We start from the raw sequence: 25,518 nt of genomic DNA, 5'->3' as shown, positions 1-25,518 counted from the left end.
CCAATTATGTGAGAATAGGCACTGGGGGGGCCAAATCATACATTCCCCCCCTTGCAGCGAGAACATTAAGGAACCCTGCCAGGCAGTGCCCTCGAGTGTCCAGGAGACAGACCTCTCTCCCACAGGCTGCATCCTGCCACAGTGGGGCTGTGAGCCCTCAGGGTGGGTTCCTACTTGCTTCTATCCAGTGAGGCTTTGGGAGGGAAACAGCTGAAACAGAGGTTGCTCCCTTCTCCCTGAGGCCTGTGGAGGATTTTCTGAGGTCCCGGTCACAGAATGGGCCAGGCTCCAGACAGCAGCTGTGGCCAGCATCATCACCGCCCCATGATGAAGCTGGGCTCCTCCTCCTCCTCTGTTCCAGAGGCCTCCTCAGAGCCACTGGACGGCTGCTCCTGGGACGGACTGGATCCTGTAATCACACAACATCTGGATTAGAGATATACAAATCCACCCAGAGCATCGAGGGGTACTCGAAGGACTGCTGAGGAAAACCCAGGAACCAGCTGTTCCTGGACTGTACAGCAAGGAGCCAGAGAGGTCCTCACGTCCATCAGTCCCCAATGCCGCTCCCGGGTACTAAGGGCCGGTCACAAAACTGACCTACCATTGCTGGAGGGTGGACCGCATCCTTATAAAAAGGTCCAGCGTACACGAGATCCTGACGCCCCATAAATCGGGCCTCACTGCTTTTTATAAGACCCCCCCAAAGTCTGTCACCTTGGCAGGGTGATGTCCCCAGCAGCCCTTTAACATTTACGCTGGGCTGACAGCACCCCTGCTAATGTCTCCAGCTCTCACCCCAATCTGCAAAAGGAGTTTCAAAACCCTTGCAGCAGAGGGCTCTACCTACAACAAATATGTCAGCTTCCAGGCTCTTCCCACAGACCCAGAAAGCCTCTCTCTGACACTCCACGTGCAGCTCTGAGTCCTAGTGTCTTCCCTCGCGCGTCTGCCAGTACCCACAGTGCAGCTGAGTTGGCCAAGAGCAGAGCACAAAGACAACTTGTTCCCAACTCCTCCTCCTACTCCCCTGCTCTTCTTGGGAGCAGGGCAGCAGGCGAGAGCTGGGACGAGGCAGAGCCAGAGCCCACAGAGCCTGCACCGGTCCCCTGGCTCCCCATCCACACCAGGCGGCCACTTGCAGGCACAGTGGGCCTCCTCCTGCAGACGTGCAGGAACTCACTCCAGCACCCCAGGGCCCACAGGCACCCAGTGCTTTGCTACTGCTGTCATCACAGGGCGGAAGAGCTTCAAGGCCTGGGGGTGCCCAGGGCACAGCACAGTCTAAAGTTCACCTTCAAGCCCTAGGACAGGACACTAAAGAGCACTCATGGCAAGGGGTTGAAATCATCTTTGTGATTTAATTATTTAGGATTTTCCTCCCTCTTTGCCTCATGCCAAAAAGAACGAGAAATTTTAAAAGTACACGTGATGAGCATGTTTTAGTAGCTAAGATTTGTTGAACACCTATTACGTGCCAGGCATTGTGCTAACAAGTCTTCGCACATATGTACCGTCTGAATGCTAACAATCTATGAGATAAGTAACACTTCTCTCCATCCATTTTACAAATGCGGAATAAAGCTCAGAGAGGTTTAGTAATTGGTTAATCAAGGTTTCATAATCAGTAAAACCAGAACATAGGATTCAAACCTGGACTATCTGACTTTCAAGCCCCTGTCTCCCTTGCCTCCAGAAATGCATAAGGAAACGGAGGCAAAAGAAAAATAAGGTGACAGCCATATGGAAGAATGAAATAATGCCATTTGCATCAACATGGGTGGACCTAGAGATTATCATATTAAGTGAAGTAAGTCAGAGAAAGACAATATCATATGATAGCACTTACATGTGGAATCTAAAAAAATGATACAAATGAACTTATTTACAAAACAGAAACAGACAGACTTCGAAAACAAACTTATGGTTACCAAATGGGGGGGGGTGAGGGGAGGAGGGATACATTAGGAATCTGGGATTAACATATACACACTATTATAGATAAAACATAATCAACAAGGACCTACATATATAGCACAGGGAACGCTACTCAATATTCTATAATAACCTATATGGGAGAAGAATCTGAAAAAGGATATATTTATAACTGAATCACTTTGCTGTACACCCGAAACACATTGTAAACCAACTATACTCCAATATAAAATAAAAAAGAAAAATAAGGTGAAAAAAGGAATGAGGTGAACATAGTGAATGGATAAGGAAAATGTGGTCTATTCACAGGTGCAATGATTCAGCCTTAAAAAGGAAAAAAAAAAATCTGACACAGGCTACAACATGGCGGAACCCTGAGAACATTATGCTGAGTGAAATAAGCCAGTCATAGAATGACAAACACTGTATAATTTCTCTTACAAGAGGTACTTAGGGTAGCCAAATTCAGAGACAAAGTAGAAGGGTGGTTGCCTGGTGCTGGGAGGAGCAGGAAATGGGGAGTTGCTGTTTAAAAGATACATTCTTTGTTTTACAAGATGAAAACAGTTATAGGAATAGATGATGATGATAGTGGTTACACAAAAATTTGAATTTTTAGTATTTAGTACCACTGAACTGTACCCTTAAAAATGGTTAAGATGGTACATTTTGTGTTATGTGTATTTTACCAAAATTTTAAAAAAAAAGTAAAGAGGAGGGGAGGGGAAGAAAGGAAAAAAAAAGGGAAAGAAAAAAGAGAAAGGCAAGAAAGAAGGAAAGAGAGAGAGCGAGAGAGCAAGCGAGCATGCTCTGCAGAGACTGAGGGAGAAACTAGAGATGGATCATAGCCCTGAGCTCCCTGGACTGCTAGGGCAGAACTCCCTACACTCTCTCATGCTGTGGTACACATGGAAAAGGACAGTGTTTCTATGGCATGTGGGGCAACTGGTCCAAGGCCATGGGCACTCAGTCTCCACCCTGAAGGCAAGGGGATCAGGATCTCTGTCACATGTAGTCCATTCCTCATATACCAGCTGGGGAGCTCTGCTCTAGAACCTGGGCTCCAAGGCTGAAACTGCTGATTACTTGTTTTGTTCCATAACTTAGTCATACTCTGTCAGCCTCAAGCCTCTCTAAGAACCACCAACCATATCCAGAGGTCTGAACACAGCAGGACAACAGTATAGACTTTGATCTTTCATTCTGATCTTAAAGAGACAATAAAATAGGAGGCATCTTTGAGCTCACCGAGTAGACACCATGAGCAAGGGTCACCCTTCCCAGCTGAAGAAATTTATGGACAAGAAGTTATCATTGAAATTAAATGATGCACTTCCCTGTTGGTGCAGCAGTTAAGAATCTGCCTGTCAATGCAGGGGACATAGGTTCAATTCCTGGTCCAGGAAGATCCCACATGCTGCAGAACAACTAAGCCTGTGCACTACAACTACTGAGCCTGTGAGCCACAACTAATGAGCCCACGTCCCGCAACTGCTGAAGCCTGTGCACCCTAGAGCCTGCGTGCTGCAACTACTGAGCCCTCACGCTACAACTACTGAAGCCCGCACACCTAGAGCCCCTGCTCCACAAGAGAAGCCACCGCAATGAGATAGCAAGCGCGTGCACTGCAATGAAGAGTAGCCCCCGCTCGCCACAACTAGAGAAAGCCCGAGTGCAGCAACAAAGACCCAACGCAGCCAAAAAAAAAAAAAAAGGGGGGGGGGGGGAGAAATTAAATGGCGGCTGACATGTCCAAGGAATACTGTGGAACTCTGATCCCTTTATGAATCTTGTGATAGATGAATGTGTGGAGATGGCAACTAGCAGGCAACAGAACAATACAAGGAGTGGTGGTAACGCGAGGAAACTATCATGATGTTAGAAGCCTTGGGAGCAGTGTTCACCAGAGAAATCAACTACTTCCACATGTCCCCTCCACATTTTACTATGATAAAAATTGGCTCGTGTACATTTTATTACTGAACATTTTTGTTAAATAAACTTCTGTAATAGTCAAAAAGAAAAAAAAAAAACCCCAAAACAACAACAACCAGTAAAATACTCATTAACCTGGATGTTTGTGGAAAGGAGTTTTCTGGATGCCTGGGTGCTGACTGACAGAAGGGGACTCAAAGCACTCCTTATGACTGAAAATCAGCTCCTGAAAAGGAAGGACCTCAATTAATAGTAAATACAATTGTTTCCTGTGTGTAGGAGACAGGTTGTTGGGGCCTAGAAGTATCTCTCTCAAAGAGGAAAAACTAGGAAGCTGGTGCACATTCAAGTTATTTGGTAATTCAACAAAATTATTTCATTCTCCAATAAAAAGAAACAGGACTTGGAGAAAAGGCTCATTCTAGGTTACGGACAGGAAACCCACAAGATGAGTCTGGACTACCTTGTTGTACTAGAAAGTAAGGAGGTGCTGTTAGATACAAAACAAAACCCCCAAAACTCCACCAAGGATGGGAGTATGTGAAAGGGACACAGGGGCCATATGAAAGAGCTCCCAATGGCCAAGCTGGAACAGTCTGAGCAAGAAAATAAAGTAGTACTGGATTAAACCTAAAGTACAAAATAAATATCCCAGAGTCCATGCTGATATAAAGAAATGAGGGAGAAGACAAATCCGTGCAGAACAATTTCAAATAGCTTATGTAGCTACTCCGCCCCGCGCTCGTGGAGGGGCTGCATAACCCCCCACTGCCCATGTGTGGGGTGCTCATAGTGACGTCTTTCCAAAGAGTGCAGCGCGGGAAGGGGAAGGAAAGAGTCACTGTACGGTAGAGAGCCCTGAGAGGCGCTGCCTGAGCAGGTATTCAGGGCAACTTCAACAGCGACAGCCGTCCTGACAAGCACCCAGCCCTGACAGGAGAACGGTACTTTATCCCTGTGGTCCTCCTCCCACAATAAACAGCTCATGAGAGAAACGTCAGACGAATCCCAACTGAGGGACATTCTACAGAACATCTGACCCTCAAAACTCTCAAGGTCATTAAAACAAAGTCTGAGAAACTGTCAGAGCTAACAGGAGCCTAAGGCTGCATGATGATTATGGACTTTAGCTACTACATGTATCAATATTGGTTCATTAGTTGTGACAAATGAACCACATTAACTTAAGATGTTAACAACAGGGGAAACGGGGTATGTGTGAATTCTTTGTACTGTACTATCTTTGTAATATTTCTGTAAATCTAAAATCATTCTAAAACAAAGTTTATTTAAAAAAATACACTGCCTACCCTCATGGAACTGAGATTGCAACTGAATAGATAAGCACATTCAATAACCAAGTATGTGCAAAATCCTCCTGGAGCAAGGTGGGGGTTGGGTTGGGGAGGGAGGTCAGGAAAGGCTTTACAAAGAGAGGAAGGGGCAAGATGAGTAGTTTTCCAGGCAGATGGGGAGTCGGGTAGCATGAAAAAGAGCACAGAGGCCTGAGCACAAACAGAGGTGGAAGAACAGAGATGTAAGCTTGGCTAGAGCAGAGGACACGTGGAAGGGAGTGGCCAGAACTAAATGGTGGAGACATCAGAAAGGGCAGGAATGCAGGGGCTGCTGACTAAGTTTCAAGCAAGATCCCCTCATGGGTAAGCACAAGGCCAGTGGAGACACACCATCTGGGACCAAATCCTGGCCTGTCACTCACTCCCCGCTAGCTCTACGAGTGCCATTACCGCTTGGGCCCGAAGGCCCCTTAATTGTAAAATGGGGATGACATCATACCCTATTTCACAGGGCCGCTGGGAGGATTATGTTAGTTAATACCTGCAGAAGCACTCAGAACTTGGCTACATAATAAGTGTTCAATAAATGCTAACTACTGTTATTATACAAGCAGGAGAATGAAGGACAATCCAACCTCTATTTTAAAAAGAGCTTTGGGGACTTTCTTGGTGGCACAATAGTTAGGAATCTGCCTGCCAATGCAGGGGACATGGGTTTGATCCCTGGTCTGGGAAGATTCCCACATGCCGTGGAGCAACTAAGCCCGTGAGCCACGACTACTGAGCCCTCATGCTGCAACTACTGAAGCCTGTGCGCCTAGAACTCGTCCTCTGCAACAAGAGAAGCCACCACAATAAGAAGCCTGTGCACTGCAAGGAAGTATAGCCCCCACTCACCACAACTAGAGAAAGCCTGCGAGAAGCAATGAAGACAAAACGCAGCCAAAAAACAAAAATAAAATAAAATTAAAGGACTGGGACAGGGAGGGTGGGGGGGAGTCGAGGGAGGGAGGGAATACGGGGATACGTGTATAAATACAGATGACTGAACTTGGTGTACCTCAAAAAAATAAATAAATAAATAAATAAATGAAATGAAAAAAAGTCTAATTATTAAAGTCAAAATAATAAATACATCAAAAATAAAAAAATAAAATTTAAAAAATAAAAATAAAATAAGAATAAAAAGAGCTTTGGAGGCTGTTCAAAGTGGGCGGTGTGGGGGGTGGAGTGGGAAGAGAGTGGAGGTGCTACCATAGTCCTGCCAGATCTGGATCTATACATGTATATTTTTTAAAATATTTTTTTAGAACTTCCCTGGTGGCGCAGTGGTTGAGAATCCGCCTGCCAACGCAGGGGACATGGGTTCGATCCCTGGGCCCGGAAGATCCCATATGTGGAGCAACTAAGCCCGGGCACCACAACTACTGAGCCATGAGCCACAACTATTGAGCCCATGTGCCACAACTACTGAAGCCCGTGCGTCTAGAGCCTGTGCTCCACAGCAAGAGAAGCCATGGCAATGAGAGGCCCGTGCACCTCAATGAAGAGTAGCCCCCACTTGCTGCAACTAGAGAAAGCCTGTGCACAGCAACAGAGACCCAACACAGCCAATAAATAAATAAATTTATAAAAAAATTTTCTTTTATTTACGTATTTTTTGGCTGTGCCATGCCTTAGCTGCAGCATGTTTAGTTGCTGCATGTGGGATCTTTTTTTCTTTTTCTTTTTTTTAAGTTGTGGCAAGCATGTGGGATCTAGTTCTCCAACGAGGGATCAAACCTGGGCCCCCTGCACAGGGAGTGCAAAGTCTTTCCCACTGGACCACCAGGGAAGTCCCCTGGATCTATATTTTTGTGAGGCTTTATTTTATTTTATTTTTTTTACTGAATCCCCAATGAGACCTTAACTTTCTCTGAAGTCATGTTCTTACCCATGTGGAGGAATAATTTTTAAAAGCCAGTGCTGGCAAGGATGTGGTAAAAGTGTACACCACTGCACACTGTTGATGGCAGTAAAAACTGGTACTATTCCTTCGGAAAAAAACTGGCAATACATTTCGAGAGCCATGAACTCTTTATCCTCTGTGATCTAATAATTCCCCTGCTGGACATTTATCTCAAGGACATGACCCACAAAGGGGGAAGGGAGACAGGTACATAAATTCACTAAAATATCTTCTAAAGAAGAGAAAAACTGGAATCAATCTAATGCCTAACAAAAGGGAAAGTATTAGGTGTATCATGGCATGTCAATTGCTGGATATTATCAGTCACTGCAAACATGAAGGACCAGAAATGCTTATAATGTTAAATAAAAATAAGTAAAATGGAAAACTGTTCACACACTACAATTACAACTACATACAAATGACATGTGCGTATGGAGAGATTAAAAGAAAATGGGTAGAAAGGTGATCTATTACGATGATGATATTTGAGCTTTTTCCATTACTCTTATACTATTGTTTACATAATATTTTAAAATCTAAGAATCTTGAGATTTTATTCAGACTATTAGGAATACTAGGTAATATGCCATTGTGTGTAATTGAAGCTGATGTTAACTTTAAAAAAAACACATGAATGAATACACTAGGAAGAAAAAAATTCTTTGTACTACAGAACTGCAAGGACATGGGAAAATATTTGTGATACAATGTTATATGAAAAAGTAGGATAACTATAAATATGATGATATAAATAGGTTTATACAATAAATATTAATACTGAAATAAATGTCATGAAAATGTTAAAGTGATTATTTTTAGTAAGAATAACTGATACTTTTTATTTTGACTATTCTTTTCTGCATATTCTAAAAATTTCTAAAATGATCATATATTACCTTTATTCTCAAAAGACACAAAGGGTATAGATAATTTTCCAACATAGTCTGTATAAGAATTTTGGCAATGAAACAAATAGTTCAATCCAAAACAGAAACTGAGCGCCTTCCGAACACCAGATACCAGCTGAGATATGAATCTTATTAGCTGGGGGCAATTTTGCCCCCTTCCCCCACAAAGGAACACTTCACAATGTCTGGAGATATTTTTGATTGTCAATGACTGAGAGGCAGGTGGCTGCTGCTGGCATCTAGTGGGTAGAAGCCAGGATGCTCTTAAACATCCTACAATGAACAGGATACAGTCTGTCACAACAAAGAATTATCTGGCCCCAAGTGTCAACACCGCTGAGGTTGAGAAACTGCTCCCCGCCCCTCCCCAGTTTTGAAATGATTACAACAGGTTTAATGAACATCCATCATCTCATATACATACATTAAAGAAATAGAAAAAAATTTTTCCTTTTGATGAGAAGTCTCTTAGCAACTTTCATTTATAGCGTAGAGCAGTGTTAATTATCATGTTGTACATTACATCCCCAGTACTTATTTCTCTTGTAACCAGACGTTTGTACCTTTTGACTACCTTCACCTAATTCCCCTTCCTCCCATTCCCCCACCTCTGTAGCCACAAATCTGATCTCTTTTCCTATGAGCGTTTGCTTTCGTAACTGACCTATAACACTACATTAGTTCTGGTACACAACACAGTGATTCGATATTTCTGTACATTTCAGAATGATCACCACGGCAAGTCTAGCTGTCATCTGACACCAAAGATATTACACAGTTATTGACCATATTCCCCACACTTACACACTTCAGAGCTGTGACGCATTTACTATGGAACTCAAAGTTTGTACTTAATCTCCCTCACCTATTTCTCTCCTCCTCCACCTCCGAGAAACTGCCCTTGACATACTTCGTAACAAATCACCTTAAGGTCACCCTGGGTTTCTCTGATAGGTGAGCCTGTGGTCAGGATAAGTCACACTGGTGTTAGAATATATCGTTTTGGGAGTTCAAGGCGTCGCAATAATACGAACTGGCTTCACACCATCTTGTGGTATCATTCAGACAAGTCCCACATCGCAGGACGTCTTCACTGAACTGCTGGACCAGCACGGACAACAAGCAGGGATATTTCCTCTCCAACAACAGTATGCAACTCCTAGCCAGCTGCTCCTCACCACTTTATAGGAGAAGAGCCAAAAAACTCAAGCAATTTACCTCCAAGTCCCTCAAGAACCCAGCGGCGCACAGAAGCCACCTTGTGGCACAACTGAGTATCACAGCATTAAGTTTCTATTTACTTCAACCACCTAGAAAACCTACCTCCCCTTTCACAAAATGAAAAATAAGGAATGAACCTGAGAAGGCGAGGTAAAAGGCACACAAACCTTCTTTATGAAGTTATCCCTACAGCACTTTTTGTCCTGCTCGTTTGCTGCAAAGCATACACAACCATGTGTTACTACTAATCATTTTTTTAGTATATACAGGTGCTAACTTCACAAGTAGAAGAGCAGGGCTCACGTATCATAACAATGATTTTCAAATCTGCTTGACAGCAGCCCACAGCTCACACAGAAACTGAAAGAAAATTTCACAAAACAGTTATTTAGGGTGTGATGCATTCTGATATTTTCTAGACTTTACGCATGTTTGAAAAAAACAACATCTGTAACCTCTAAGCTGATTTCACAACCCAGTGAGTAAAGGACCACAATCTGCAGTTTGAAAAAACACTGTGCTACTATGATTCAGCATGGGCACAAACATCTATCTCTCTGACAGAAGTTAAGCTCAGGACAGGCAGAGACCCAGTGAGTGGGCACAAGGCTGTTTTAAACAGGTTGGAGGCTCTGGATAAAATCTATCATCTCCTATACTCTTCACAGCCTTGGGCGAATTAAAGAAAAGTGACTGAAAACTGCACGATCACAGGCACCTCATGTGTAAACGGGACTAGAAGACAGGGATTTAAGAAACCTCAGCTCTGGAGGCTTCCCTGGTGGCACAGGGAAGAATTAAGACTGGTTAAGACCCTGTGCTCCCAATGCAGGGGGCCCAGGTTTGATCTCTGATCAGGGAACTAGATCTCACGTGCACGCCACAACTAAGAGTTCATATGCCACAACTAAGGAGCCCATGTGCCACAACTAAGGAGCCCATGTGCCACAACTAAGGAGACTGAAAGCCACAACTGAGCCTGCAAGCTGCAACTAAAAGACCCAGCACAACCAAATAAATATTAAAAGAAATAAATATTAAAAGAAAAAAGAAAGAAACCTCAGCTCTGTGATGATGCCACCTGTCTCCTTCAATTCTAGAACCAATTACTAAAGTTATTGATTCCAAAGACCCATTACAGGTTAAGTACAAACTCAGAGCAAACTAACCTCAGTTTCTCGTTCTGAAAGGGTTCTTAGATTTGCTGGTGAGGGAACTGCCCCCAAAATATGGTATATCTTCACTACAGCAAGGCATTTGGCAAAGTTATCAAGCTGTGGAATTTTATTTTTTAAATAAATTTATTTACTTATTTATTGGCTGTGTTGGGTCTTCGCTGTTGCGTGCAGGCTTTTCTCTAGTTGCAGAGAGCAGGGGCTACTCTTTCTTGCAGTCCGCGGGCTTCTCATTGCCGCGGTTTCTCTTGTTGTGGACCACGGGCTCTAGGTGCGCGGGCTTCAGTAGTTGTGGCACATGGGCTCAAAAGTTGTGGCTCATGGGCCCTAGAGCGAAGGCTCAGTAGTTGCAGCACAAGCGCTTAGTTGCTCTGCGGCATGTGGGATCTGCCCAGACCAGGGATCGAACCCGTGTCACCTGCATTGGCAGGTGGATTCTTAACCACTGCGCCACCAGGGAAGTCCCTGGAATTTTAGATCTAGAAAGAGCTTATCATTTTACAGGCTAAAATGGGGGGGGGGGGGATCTGCTCAAACAAACAGGAGATGCTTGAGGTCAGGGTGAGCCAGAGTGAGAGCTGAGCCTAGAACCTACATCTACTGTACTTGCTCCATGACCTCAAATTATCTCTTAGTTTCCAATGACATCTCTGTGGGTAAGAGGAAAGAAGAGTAAGTCTGGCTGATTCTTAGCTGGAGAAGAACTCCACCCAGAGTTTTAGTGAACAGGTCCATGCTGGCCTAGATAGAGCTCTCTAGTGGGTGCTGGAGGGTTCTGGCCCTGGCCCTGGCCCAGTCTGGCTCAGCACTTTTACCAATGACAAAAGGATCAAACCTGCCCATGGCAACACCAAAAAGACATGGTAACATGCTGAATTCCAGAATCAGAATCCCAAAGGATTTTGGAAACCTGAATCAACAGAGCCAATAACACCAAGCTGAAATGCACAAAAGTTAAATGTCAAGTCCTGTAATTGGATTCAAAAAACCAAATAGAGGGTGGGTTCCAAGTAAGAGAAAGCAAGCACATTTGACCCTGTTTCTCCACTGAGCACAGCTACAGAACCTGGACAGACTGCATGGACTCTGAAAAGCAAGCAGACTGGGGGAAAAGATCAGAATACAAAGTACCACTGGAACAATATTGTGTTTCCTGTTTTTTCTCTTTCTTCCTTCCAGTATCCCCCAGCCTGGACTCAGGGCGATCCAATACACAGAAGTGGAGACTGGGCACAAACACAGTTCCAAGAGAAACCATCTAGCCCTGGTTCAAGGAGTAAGAAAGCGGACTCCTAATGCTCAGAAGGAGGGAAATTCTTGTGTTTCTTCTTTTCTCTCCATTCTCTAACACCCTAGTTCCCAGGCAATCCTGCCAGTGTCAGGATGGCTACAGTGAATGTGGTGGCAATGGGGGCTTGCATGTGCAAAAACTTTTCAGGAGGGCTTCCTAGGTGGCGCAATGGTTAAGAATCTGCCTGCCAATGCAGAGGTCACGGGTTTGATCCCAGCTCCAGGAAGATCCCACATGCCACGGAGCAACTAAGCCCGTGTGCCCCCCCAAAAAAAAAAAAAAAAAAAAAAAAAAAAAAAAAAAAAAAAAAAACTTTTCAGGAGGGGAACCTCTCTCTGATCCGAGGAGCTGTGGTCCTAAGACGGCTGCGCAATCTGTTGCTTTTCTTTTTTGTCCTCCTACCATTCAGCCCTGGATGCAGGGGCAGCTGTATGAAGTATGTGGCAGAGTAGGTAACTAAAGCCCCAACTTTCTTTTTTTTTTTATTTTTAAATTAATCAATTTGGCTGCGCTGGGTCTTAGCTGCATCATGCGGGATCTTTAGTTGCAGCATGTGGGATCTAGTTCCCTGACCAGGGATCCTACCAGGGCCCCCTGCATTGGAAGCTTGGAGTCTTAGCCACTGGACCACCAGAGAAGTCCCAAGCCCCAACTTTCTGGCTGGAGGTCTGAAAAGGGGAGCTCCAGAAAACCAGAAACTACAGGGGAGAGCATGGAGAGAGGGGATTAGAAGAGACATCATGAAGTTGTTATAATGTTAACTCCTGGGCTCACCCTGACAGCATGTGCTTGGATCTGGCCTTAATCATCATGCCAAACACTTTGAGAACCAAACTCAAAGAACTAAACCCTGCCTGACCACTGGGTGGCACACGCAGGACACATCTGAGAGCACAGCAAAAGCTTTAAAAACCAAATTGATGGGACTTCCCTGGTGGTGCAGAGGTTAAGAATCCATCTGTCAATGCAGGAGACATAGGTTCGATTCCTGGTCTGGGAAGATCCCACGTGCCGCAGAGAAACTAAGCCTGTGTGCCACAATTACTGAGCCTGTGCTCTAGAGCCTGTGAGCCACAACTACTGAGCCCATGTGCCACAACTAGAGCCCATGCTCCTCAACAAGAGAAGTCACGGCAATGAGAAGCCCGCACACTACAATGAAGAGTAGCCCACTCTCTGCAACTAGAGAAAGCCCGCACAGCAACGAAGACCCAATGCAGCCAACAAATAAATAAACAAACAAATATCAGCAAGACTAGAGCCTCATGATATAATATTCAAAATGTCCAGCATCCACAGAAAATTACTAGGCATATGAAGAATCAGGAAAATCTCAACTTGCACAGGGAAAGACAACAAATGCCAATGTCAAAATGCCCCAGATTTGGAACTACCAAATATTTCAAAGTAGCTATTTAAATATTTTTCCAGGAAGTAAGAGTGAAGACTCTTGAAACAAATGGAAAGATAGAAAACTGCTGCAAAGAAACAGAAGGTATGAAAGAAGAATCGAATAGAAACTGAAAAACTTTTCTGAAAAACATAATTCACTGGATAGGATCAATAGCAAAGTGGAGATGACACAGGGAAGAGACAGCTCGAAGTCAGATCAATAGGAATTATCCAATGTGAACAACAGAGACAAAAAAAGACTGAAAAAAATCCCAAATTTGACAAAGATACATGTTTACAGGTTCAACTAGCTCACTGAACTCCAAACCCAACTTCAGGATAAACCCAAGGAAATCAATGTGCAGACACATCCTAATCAAATCCCTGACATCTAATGATCTTGAAAGCAGCCAGAGAAAAGCAATGATAGGAGAACAATTTGAATAACTACACACTTTTTAAAAATCAGAAATCATGGAGGCCAGAAGAAATGGAACAGCATTTCAAAAGTGCTGAAATAAAAACTGTCAACCCAGAATTCTACATCTAGTGAGAATGTCCTACAGGAATGAAGGTAAAATAAAGATAGCCTCATATGAAGAAAAGCTAAGATAATTTATAGCCAGCAGACCTGTTCTAACTGAAGGACTAAAGGAAGTTCTTCAGACATAAGGGAAATGATAACATATAGAAGTCTGGAACATCCAGAACAAAGGAAAAGCAACAGAAATGGTAACAATCTGGTTACTATTCATGACTATTCTCCTCTTGAGATCTTTGAAACAGATTTGATGATTGAAAACAAAAACAGTAACATCATAAAAATAGAACTACCATATGATCCAGCAATTTCACTTATGGGTATATATCTGAAGAAAATGAAAACACTAATTCAAAAAGATACATGCACCCCAATGTTCACTGCAGCATTATTTACAGTAGCCAAGATATGGAGGTGGCCTAGGCGTCCACTGACAGATGAACGGAAAAAGAAGCTGTGTGTACCAACCCCCACAGGAATATTACTCAGCCATGAAAAAGAATGAAATCTTGCCATTTGCAAGAACATGGATGAACCTAGAGGGTAGTACCTTAAGCGAAATAAGTCAGACAGAGGAAGACAAATACTGCATGTTTTCACTCATATGAATCTAAAAAACAAACAAATTGGAAACAGACTCCACTGACACAGAGAACAAAGTATATGTCAATTAAAAAAAAGTAACATTATCTGAAGGGGTTTTCCATATAAGGAGATGCAATACCTAAGACAACTATAACATAAAGAGTAACGAAATCTATGTGATAAAAAGTTTCTACATTCTACTTAAAGTGGTGAATTGCTGACCCCAAGTAGACTGAAAGTAGTATGAATACAGTAATCTCCAGGGAACAACTAAAAGGCTATAAAAAGGGAAATAGTTAAAAACACAATAGATAAATTAAAATAGAATAATAATAATGTTCAAATAAATCCAAAAGAAGACAGGAAAAACAGAGAAACAAAACAAAACAAAAAACCAGAACAATATAAAGACAAATAAAATGGTAGCCCTAAAATCCAAACGTATCAAAAAATATAGAGATTGTCAGAATGGATGAAAAAACATGACCCAAACGTCTGATGTCTACAGAAAACATATTTCAAATACACGTAGGTTAAAACTTAAAGGGATGGTAGCACTTCCAGAATGGCAGAGTAAGGGCCTCTTAAAATCTGCTCCTCCATAAAAGTAGCAGTGTTGTCAAGAACACTGACAACAATTGTCAAAATCAACTTTGTCAGAACTCTGGAAATGTTCCTTGGATTGTCTGATTAAAATGGCTGAATTCTGGTAAGAAGAGCAAGCTTTGTTTTAACTTGCCCTACTTCCTACTCACTCTACCCAGATCCAAGGTAGCCTCCCAAATCAACAGCCTCCTAATCACAGTAGCTGTGAAAACCAGCAGCCTAGCAACCACTGGAGGAAGTAAACTGCATTGGGAGTTCCTCAGAAATCCCAAACCCAGAGCACTGTCCCTATCTGACCTGTCTGGCAGCTCCCTGGAAACTTCCACCCGCAAGGTTTGTCGTTATTCGACCTGACTCACCAAGAACAGCTTTTCCCCAAGGTATTGGTCAAAAACAATCAGTGGCAACTGTTTAATATCACAGCTGCCTGAGGCAGTGATAACAGTTGAAGCAAATAAGAAACTGACAGTTTAAGAGGAAAAGCTGGTAATCTAGAAGGCCACATGCATGTGCAGAGCTGTGCACATGTCCAAGACAGACAAGTGATGGCCCTAATCTCACCTGTGGCTAACCTTGAGGTTGTGTGCAAGGCAGAAGTGCAGGCTAAGACAAAACTGTAAACTGCCTGCCAGAATGTTGAAGGCATGCTCCACCACACACAGAAAGCCCCTTGGCAAACATCAGGAGACTTACTGGTTCAAAGCATTTCAGGAAATCTCTAATCTTCAGCTGATCACTATGCTAACCAAGCAAAGACTTCAGCTGCCACATACAACAAAGAATATAAGCTTTACAGAGTTAGTTCAGGAATCACTAAACACATACATAGTAACAATGACAATAAGCAGCAAAATCAGCAACCCTGCGGAGGGAGGGTCAAAGTACCCACAGCCAAGGAGACCTTTCTATTTCCCAATATAATGGGGTCCAAGTCACAGTATGTCCTCCAACAGAACATAAGACTGGCACCTGTGCCTAACCCTCCTGCCCTTGGACCAAGTACTTCCACATTCCGCTGTGTGCTGGGGGGTGGGGGAAGGGCAGGGAATGTGATGATGTGGTTTATTTGAGGGATGAGGTCCTAGCAATCACATTTGGGCACTGTAAAATAATTTCCTCTTGGAAATGATGGAGAACAGGCTAAAACCATACCCTATGTAGTGTGTCACACAGTACATTTACAACTCCTAAGGAAATTGGTCCTGGAAGAGGCCAATCATATTTCAGTAGTCAATGCAGATCTGATTTTATCTTAAGACCAAAAATCACAATCAGGAACCATGTCTAGTCAATCAGGGAACAGCCACCGATTCAGTGATGTGGTGACCAGTTGTCATTGTTCTGTCTCTTAGCATCTCCAGTCCTGTTGCAATGCAAATAGAAGTAACTGTTCTTTTTGCTCTTGAGAGCAAGGAAAACAAAGAGAACATCAAACAGGCTAGAGGAAAAAGATAACCTGGTCTGAAAGAGTTAATCATTCCTTGTTTCACTTTAGCTGTCACTGATCTGTAGTAAGGAGATTTTTACTTCACAAAGCTAACTCCCTGATACTATACAAATTATAGGCAGCACCTATCACCTTAACTCTGTGTGAGTTACATCCTGCCCCTCACTCCCTAACCTTATTACAACTTGGAAGCTGCATTCCATACCACAATTGTAACAAATCACCCCCTTTTTTGCATTTCAGAAAGAAGGTCTCCAGCAAATGGACAATTAACAGACTGCCGGACCCCAATTACCGGGTGACCTGACGCCAGCTATGACTGTTTTGAAATAATGTGAAGGAAAAAGGATACAAGACCTCACCACCTTGATCCTTACCACATACCCCAGACTGCGAACCCCATGTATAAAATTCTCCCCGACTCTCAAGGAGGGGGAGGGGCACAGTTCTTCAGGCACAAGCCTGCTGTGTCTTCCCTTCAGCCTGGAAGAAAAACAAAGCCATCTCTCTCTTCCTCCAAAATCTCTGTCTCCGTATTTCTATTTGGCCTCGGTGCACAGAGTAGCCATTATTACAGTGACAGTCCTTTCCATCTGGGACCGCTCTCTCCCTGATTCTCAGCCCAGGGGCTCCCAAAAGAGTGGCTGGCACGGGTGGCCTTGTGATGGGTTCAAAAGTGGGCAGGACTGGTAGCACTGTGGGATGCTGACACTTTACTCACCCCTATTCCTCCCCCTAACAAAATCTCAATTCTGTCTAGGGTGGCAATGCACCCAGCATCCAGTGATGGATCACGATAGGTTAAAGACAGTCAGGACAATTCTGTTTTCTTTTCATCCAGCCTGATGACAGCAAGGGAAGGCAAAGTGACCTAGTTCTGGCCCATGAGATATAACATCATATCTGATGGGCACTTCTAGGAGATCTTTTGCTCTTCAGTTTAAAAAACAAAAACAAAAAAACAGACAAGTACCACTTCTTCCTGCTTTAAACATAAGCATGATGCCAGGAGCTGCAGCAGCCATCTCATGTCCACAGGATAAACGCCAAAAGAACTGCAGGGATGCTGGGCCTGACACGACTGAGCTGCTCAATCACACTGGGCTGCCACCTACCGCCAGATTTCTTGTTATGTGAGAAAAAAAATTCCTCTTTGCTTAACTACTGCTAGTTGAGTTTTCTGTTTCTTGTAGCCAAAAGAATTCTTAACTGACTTGCCAAGTGACTCAATAAGAACCAGAGACACAAAAATACTTTTGCTAGGGACACCCCCTCAGTCTTTCCTACTAGACAAGAATAAGCCAGGGTGCAGGCTGAAACAGCTACAGGTACCTCACAATCACAAGAGGAAAGGAGCCTCCCCGAGGACAGGGAGCCAGGGGACAGAAGGAGACAATGAATGCCAACATCATCAGGGCGCCTTTATGAGGCATGCCCGAAAAGAGGTCTGTCCTGGACTAAATGTGAGCCAATATCTTTCTTTTTTGCTTAAAACAAGTTTGGCTTCCTGACATTTGCATTTAAACAAGTTGAAACTAATATAAACAAGCCCTCATTTCTTCAGAGGCCAGCTAACCAGCTCCAAACTCTAAATCTCATCCTTGACAGGTCAACCACTGTGACCAACACCGAGAAAGGTCACGAAAGAAAAGTGGGTACCACACACCTCCTTTCTGTTTCTTTTGTTCAAGTTTCATCTTCTTTGCCAATAGTTTCTTCTCTTTTAACTTCTGGCTGCAAATGTAAAATAAATACATTAATTCCTTCACTATTTTATATTTTAGAAAATAAATATCTACTTACAGAACCTTTAGCAATTTGGTAATTCCACAGATGCTACAATAATATGAAAGAAATACTTCCTCATGACTGCGCTACTCCAACGTCATCAACATTATCAACCTGTTTCCTTCATGAAACAAGAGCAAATTCTTTGGAGTCCTGAGGTAATTAAAGCAATTCAGAAATACTGGAGATACTTTTTCATTCAAAGATATTTAGGGAAAACACACACACACAGCCTGCATACTCATGTAGTCACTTAGGGAGGTTACAGACCATCCTTTAAGGGAGAAGCAACCTGGGAAATCTGCTCATAGCAACTTATTAAACCTGATGTTAAAACACAGACATGAAGGAGACACAGAAATCCATGTGATCACCAAAGTGCTGAACGGCAAGCTTTGGAGAATCTGTAGCAAGCTGGGGGCGGGGGCCGGGGGAAATAAGTGACTTGACCTCTCCCCAGGTACTGGAAGAAAAGCCATTCCTCTACAGGGTGCTCCACTGTGGGGTTTCTTTCCCCCCAACACTGCATGGCATGTGGGATCTTAGCTTCCTGACCAGGGATCAAACTTGTGCCCTCTGCCCCCCTGCACTGGAAGCGTGGAGTCTTAACCACTGGACCACCAGCGACATCCCTGCTGTGAGTCTTAACACCCAAGATTTCTACAGGCCATGCAGGTAAACTTTTGACTACAAGAAGGACTCACTCGCCAACGACCTACTTTTACACTTCCTGCCCTAAGTCTCATTAGTTAAGGGATGCCACGAAGCCCTTACCGCTTTTTCCGACGCTTTGCAGTCTGCTCCTCCGCAGCAATTTTATTCTTCTCCAGTCTTTTCTGAAACTCTGCATCCAATTTTTGCTGCAAAAAACCACATCACTCAGACAAACTCTGGCCTGGGTATGAAAACTCTAGTAGAAGTCATACCACTGGGTGTGCTACCAGCATCGGGGCCACTTTAAGAAGCTGCCTCACAGGTGAGGCAGGAAATCAATATACGGATCTCTGATGGTGAAGAAACTCAGTTCGTTAAGACACCATTCACACACGAGTAAATGTGAGAGAGAGAGAGAGTGTGAGAGGGAGCACGCTGTGTATTCCTTGAAGGCAGAGGCAGCACTACTGGCTGTTTTGCCAGGGCCTTGGAAAATGTGATACTGTGACTTACAGTATATACATATTTGGTCTTCATCTACTGTTTTTGGCACGTAACTCCTAAAACTTATAAATTTCCTATATAAGAGCCACAGGGGATCTTTTATTATAACATTTAGTTTTGTTCCCAGTTCCTAAAATAACTCCAGAAATAAAGATGAAATGAGTATCTTTTGTTATTCATAACCAGCCCCTTTCAACCACAGGAGTTTATGAGTGACTTTGGGAAGACCCCTAAGGAACAGGGCTGGTTGCTATTATTAGAGGAACTTTCTGTCCCACCTCCCTGACTTCCAGGATGGGGAGAGGAGCTGAAGGTTGAACTAATCACCAACAGCCAGTGATTTAATCATGCCCACATAGTGAAGCCTCCAAAACCCCCAAAAGGATGGGTTTGGACAGTTCCTGGGTTGGTAAACACATGGAGGGGCTGGGAGAAGGAACGGAAGCTCTGTACCTCTTCTTCCATCCAGCTGTGCTTCAGTTATATCCTTTTATAAAACACTGGAAAGCTACTAAGATGTTTTCCTGAGTTCTGTGAGCCCCTCTAGGCAAATTAACTGAACCTAGGTTGGGGGTCATAGGAAACCTCTGATTTATAGCCAGTGGGTGAGAAGCACAGGCGACAATAGGGACTTGTGATTGGCCTCTGAATTTGGGGGTGGGGGTCAGTCTTGCAGGACCGAGTCTTAACCTTCGAGATCTGACGCTATCTCCGTGTAGATAGTGTCAGAGTTGAGTTAAATTGTAGGACACTCACCTGGTGCCACAGAACTGCTTGGTGTGGAGAAAATCCCCACACATTCGGTGACCAGAAGTGTCAGAAATATATTAGAGTATTGAGAGTAAGGAGACACACAAGAGTGTGTTTTTTCTTTAGAGACAGTGATGGGAGTTCATCAGGTGGCGTGGCCAGAAGGCTGGAACCATGGAACTTTCAAGTCCTAACTTGCTATGGTTATCAGATGACTGATTCTAAGGCAGCATAACGTACTGCCATCACCTGCTACTAAACACACAAACACGTGTACATATGTATATGTGAGTATATACACACATACATATAAATATATATCCATCCCTTGTATTATTTCTTCCTAGCAGCTCCCTGTCTCTAAGCCTCAGTTTCCTAATCTATAAAATGGGGAAATAATAATTCCTCTTTCCCTAAGCCTTGAGGAAGAATAATAAACTGCAATAACCCATGGGAAAGCACCTGGAAACTATAAAGACACCTACTGATAAAAAAAATGCCAACTCTATTTCTTCTAGTTATAGCTATAAAGGTTGATGGGGCAAAAGAGGGGCCAGCAGAAGAGGAAGAGGTGGCTTCAACACCTCTGCTGGTCTGCACTGCCAGGGCTGTGTGAATAAATAAGAAGGGTCTCTTTCTAAGAAAGGAATCAGCTGCTGCTGCTGCTGCCTTTTTTTTTTTTTTTTTTTTTTTTTGCTGTGCCACGCAGCTTGTGGCATCTTAGTTCCCAACCAGGAAGTGAACTGTGCCCTCGGCAGTGAAAGTGCAGTCTTAACCACTGTACTGCCAGGGAATTCCCAGGAATCAGCTTTAATTAGAGTTCAACTAGAAAGCAATGACTTCAAGGGGCTTCCCTGGCGGTCCAGTAGTTAAGACTCTGTGTTCCCAATGCAGGGAGCATGGGTTCCATCCCTGGTCAGGGAACTAAGATCCCGCATGCCGCATGGCACAGCCAATAAATAAATAAATAAATACAATTTTAAAAAAAGGAAAGCAAACAATAACTTCAAGCTAAAAGCACTTCGTCTGTTTAGAAGCCGAGCTGTAAATGTCTGAAGCAGCTGCATTTTCCAAGCAACCAAGACAAAGCCCCTGCTGGCTGCTGGCCCTGCAAGGGCTCACGCAGGAGTCAGACGTGCTCTGTCGGTGATGACACCCTATCAGTTGCTGCAGAAGTTAAGGATTCTCTCGAATCTCTTTTTTTCTTCTTACCTCAGAGCCTGTCTTTCACCATGTGAAATAAAACCTTTGCATCTATATGGATTCAAGGTTTGTGAAACATGTTTCTGTATTTCCTCTGAGTTGTTTATCAATACATAAAAACTTCAGACTAACTGATGGCATCTGAGACAACCGTCTGCTCTATTTCCTCCCCTCTAAAGTAGCTGAAAGAAAAAAAAAGTGCTTCTGTTAGTTTTTATATACAGAGTTTTGTTTATTCCTGACAGTGCAAATCCCTCAGTGAGTTGATACAGCTGTGCGACAAGTCACCTGAAACTTCTCACTGGAACTGAGAAGTAGCTGGAGAAGAACCACCAACACCTGGGGGCAAGGCAAGGGCTGTAGGACAAGCAAATACCAGGTGAAAACCACCATGGCAATGACACCATTCTGTTCGAAAATCATACAGGTATTTTTCAAACTCAATTTTGGCCATTCCAACAAATTTTTAAAGGACCACCCACCACTACTGCAATCAAAAAATTTAAAATATCTTTGAACAAATGTAGTGAGACATATGTAAAATCTCTATATATGATCACTGAGAGATACAAAAAGATTTAAACAAATCAAAGAAGAAAAAGTTTCTAGATGGGATGACTAAACTCTATGACATCCATTCTCATTCAAGTTAAGCTACAGATTCAATTTAAATCTAGTAAAAAATCAAAATTTTTGCAGTGGATAAAATAACTCCACAACTCAATTCCAAAAAGAAAACAAGAGCAATAGGAGGGAGGTTTCTGGCCTTTCCAGGCAAGCAATGGAGAGCTTAACAGTTCTTACAGTACAATTTCTAAAGCAACTCTCAATTCTTTTTTTTTTTTCTTCTAATTTTTCTAATTTCTCTCTCTCTCTGTCTCTTTCTTTCGCTGCGCGGTTTTTGAGATCTCGGTTCCCTGACCAGGGATTTGACCTGGGCCACAACATTGAAAGTGCTGAATCCCAACCACTAGACCACCAGGGAACTCCCAGCAATTCTCCATTCTTAATCAATTATTAAGAAATGCCTGTCATGAAGAAATGCCCACCTCAAAGCTAAAAAAACTTGGGACTTCCCTGGTGGTGCAGTGGTTAAGAATCTGTCTACCAATGCAGGTGACACAGGTTCAATCCCTGGGCGGGGAAGATCCCTCATGCCACGGAGCAACTAAGCCCATGTGCCACAACTACTGAGTCTGTGCTCTAGAGCCCATGAGCCACACCTACTGAAGCCTGGGAGCCTAGAGCCCCTGCTCCACAACAAGAAGCCACTGCAATGAGCAGCCTGCGCACGGCAACAAAGAGTAGCCCCTGCTCACCAGAAGTAGAGAAAGCCCACGTGCAGCAATGAAGACCCAATGCAGACAAAAACTAAAAAATAAATAAATAAAATTAAAAAAAAAAAGCTAGAAAACTTTGCAAAGAGTCAAAAACACGAAAGCACACTACTACTCACACCAAACACACAGCTAACTGGAATTACAGGCATTCAGCCAAAAAGAGAAAAAACCATAGAGAAATAATAACTCAAGTGGTATGAGATCCTGCTTTCTATTCCATGGCAAATGGCCTGGAGGGGAGAGGGGACTCTGCTGGGCTCTCCACCACCTATAAGACTCCCTCCCCTCACTCGTTTCCTAGTGTGAGCATCCTGCTGTGCTGGGTCTGACCTAGAAGTAACCTGGATTCTACTTGACATCTGTTTCTCATGCTGACTTTAGAAGGCAGCCCTCACACAAGCCACAACCAAGTGTATCTACTCTTCTACAAGTGCTCTTTTCCTAAGGTTTAAGTGCACACTGCCTAAACCCAAGGGCTCTGCCAGCCTCCTGGCTCACTGACCTTCTCAGCCATAGCATCCATGTAGTCCTGTCGCTGGTACTCTCTCCGGCGCAGATGCCTGTACACATGGAACTCTCCGCTGCCAGCCCCAGCGCTTGAACCTAAAACCAGGACAGTCCAGAGCTCTTGATGATATTCAGACACCAACACAGGCTACTCTTAAGCAAAGGGGACCAAAGAAAGATACTAGAAGTGATGGAAGGGACCAAGCCTGCCCTATTCTCCGTTGCACCCCAGAACCTAGCACACTGGCTAGTATAGCTGACTGTGAAGTGAAAAATTCCACTCTAACGCTGTGTTAAGAGGACAAGCAGACTATGTGGTTCAGATCAGAAACCTAAAAGAGCCTGTGGCCTTTCCCTTCCCCACCAGATGATTTCACATCTGACATGCTAGGTTTCTACTAAGTTGAAAAGATGTCCATGGTATATGAAGTGAAAAAAAGTAAGTTATCAAATATCAAATAGTATGTGTAGAACAACTACATTTTTGTAAAAACATTTTTTCTTAAGCGTGAGTGGTTTTGACTATAGAGGTTTGGAAGGCTATATCAAAATGTTACGAATAGAATGATGGAATTACAGGTGGTTCTAAGTTTTTTACAGCTGTTATTTATTCTTTAGGTAATTTACAACCCAACAAAATAAAAACCATTCCCATTTTGAAAAAAACAAGATATTAAAAACAATGCATAAGAAAACTCTCTAATGCCAAACCATAAGCAATAATATCCTTTCACTGTAAGAGCAAAATATTGGATCAGTGAACCTTTTTTTTCTTCCTATTGGGGATTAACAAACTTAACTGCAGGGTTTTTATACCAACACTTTAAAAACTGTATTTAAACACACACACCCCCATCCAAAGGACATTACCCATTACATCTCGGACAAATTCTGGGGGAGGTCGAGGTGCCCATTCACTCATTTTTTCTGGAATTGGAACTGCTTTGTCCTGCAACATTTAAACACGAAAGCATTTGCATGTATAAAACGGCTGAAAAAGTGACATCTTTTACAACCAAAACTCTTTAACTGAATTAGTGAAGTAAGGCTGCTTTGCTTCTTAGACCCAAAGCTGAGTTTCTCTCCTTCCTGCCTTGCCTTCATCCTGTATACTCTGGGTCCTATCACACCCCACAGCCTTGCCAGGGCTACGCTCAACTTTTCAGGCCAGAACTCAGAAACGTGAGTCATCATTTACGGCTGGAAACCTCCAACCCCAGGTGTCTCGGCCAATACCTCTCTAACAATTAGTGCTGTTTAGAAGAAAATAAACCCTTGTGCTAGCCCACGGATTGTATCTTTCCAGTCTAAGGCTGCTGTTCACAAAGCTAAAGGGTCTTAGAGCACTGGAAGCCGCTCCGCACGCCCTCATTCAGGCTTGGCTGTACCATAAGGGCAGGAGAAAGCTCACTATCTCCGGGGCCGCCAACTCCTCCCTAAGGTCTGACCCTGGGGTTCGGGTATTGAGTCCCAGAGTTCGGAGGCGGGGAAAGAGGGCCCGCCAGCGCCCAGAGACGCCAGAAGGGAAGGGGGTGGGACTCGGAAGGGCCGTCGGCCAGCGCCTTGTCTCACCGGGTTCTTCATGAGCCGTTCCAGCTTGAGCTTCTGCTCCTCCGCCGCATTCTTGGGGATGACGAGCGCCTGCGGCTCTTTCTTGGGCCTCGGCGGTCGCACCGCGGAGGCGGCCGAGCTCGCCATGACAGCGCCCCGGCTTTCCTGGCCAGCGGGGGCGCGCGCGTATGACGACAGAGCCGCGCGCCAGCGACGCAAGCGCAGTCTCCTTGCTGGGCGGGGCTGGGGATGAGTTGCCAGCCGGACACAGGCTGCTGAATATTCATGAGTCTGAGGCCCGGGTGTGTTATTTTCATTAAAGCTGCTTGATTTCTTTTCCTGTTTCTGAGCAAATCGGTGCAGCGAATGCCCACGTCCCTGGGGGAGAGGTGGCCGCAGCTGACCTCACCAGTCCCGGTGCGGTGCGGGTCGTGGCTTCGCCGGCCACCTTGCTAATGGCTCTCAGCATGCCTCCCCTCCCCCCGCCCCCCGGCCCTTTGTCCTGGCGGTTCCTCTGGTCTGGTCCACTCCCCCTGCCATTTCTGACAATCTGTTTAAGACAACACATTAAAAAAAAAAAAAAAAAAAAAGACAACACAAACGTCTCTGTGAGTTCCCTGAGGCCTGGAGCCATATCTCTTTTGTCCACCTCGAGTTACTCAGCATCTCGTACCAGCAAATATACCTCGGTCGGGTGAATGGGCCTTTCTTTTGAGAAAGAGGATAGGTGCCCCTCACGTCTGGGAGCTGGCCTGGCAGTCACAGCTAGGCCTTGGTATGCTCCTGTTGGACGTAAACAACTTCCCGGAACACCACCGTGGTGCAAGGCCATTCTGTGACCGTGATGGAGCAAGGCATAAACAAGACTGCTCTGTAGTCATGTTTAAAGTCAGATGAAAACAAAGTTGTTGGAAACAGAAAAAGACCCAACGTTTCCCG

The 25,518-nt window shown here is 44.0% G+C and overlaps 1 protein-coding gene across 1 annotated transcript; it reads right to left on the bottom strand.

Annotated features, from left to right (window-relative positions):
• Positions 1–81: 81 nt before the first annotated feature.
• PRKRIP1 (PRKR interacting protein 1) lies at positions 82–24,761 on the bottom strand. Its single transcript, XM_057748836.1, has 6 exons — positions 24,601–24,761; positions 23,899–23,977; positions 23,024–23,124; positions 18,845–18,930; positions 17,949–18,016; positions 82–409 (listed from the first exon to the last, which is right to left on the bottom strand). Exons 1-6 carry the CDS (start codon positions 24,724–24,726, stop codon positions 315–317), a joined length of 555 nt encoding a protein of 184 aa, XP_057604819.1. The 5' UTR covers positions 24,727–24,761; the 3' UTR covers positions 82–314.
• Between the last annotated feature and the right edge of the window lie 757 nt (positions 24,762–25,518).

Source organism: Hippopotamus amphibius, chromosome 9 (assembly GCF_030028045.1).
Source record: "Hippopotamus amphibius kiboko isolate mHipAmp2 chromosome 9, mHipAmp2.hap2, whole genome shotgun sequence".
Taxonomy (NCBI): Eukaryota; Metazoa; Chordata; class Mammalia; order Artiodactyla; family Hippopotamidae; genus Hippopotamus; species Hippopotamus amphibius.
The sequence above is the reverse complement of the archived record's forward strand: the minus strand, read 5'-3'. Positions and strand labels throughout refer to the sequence as shown.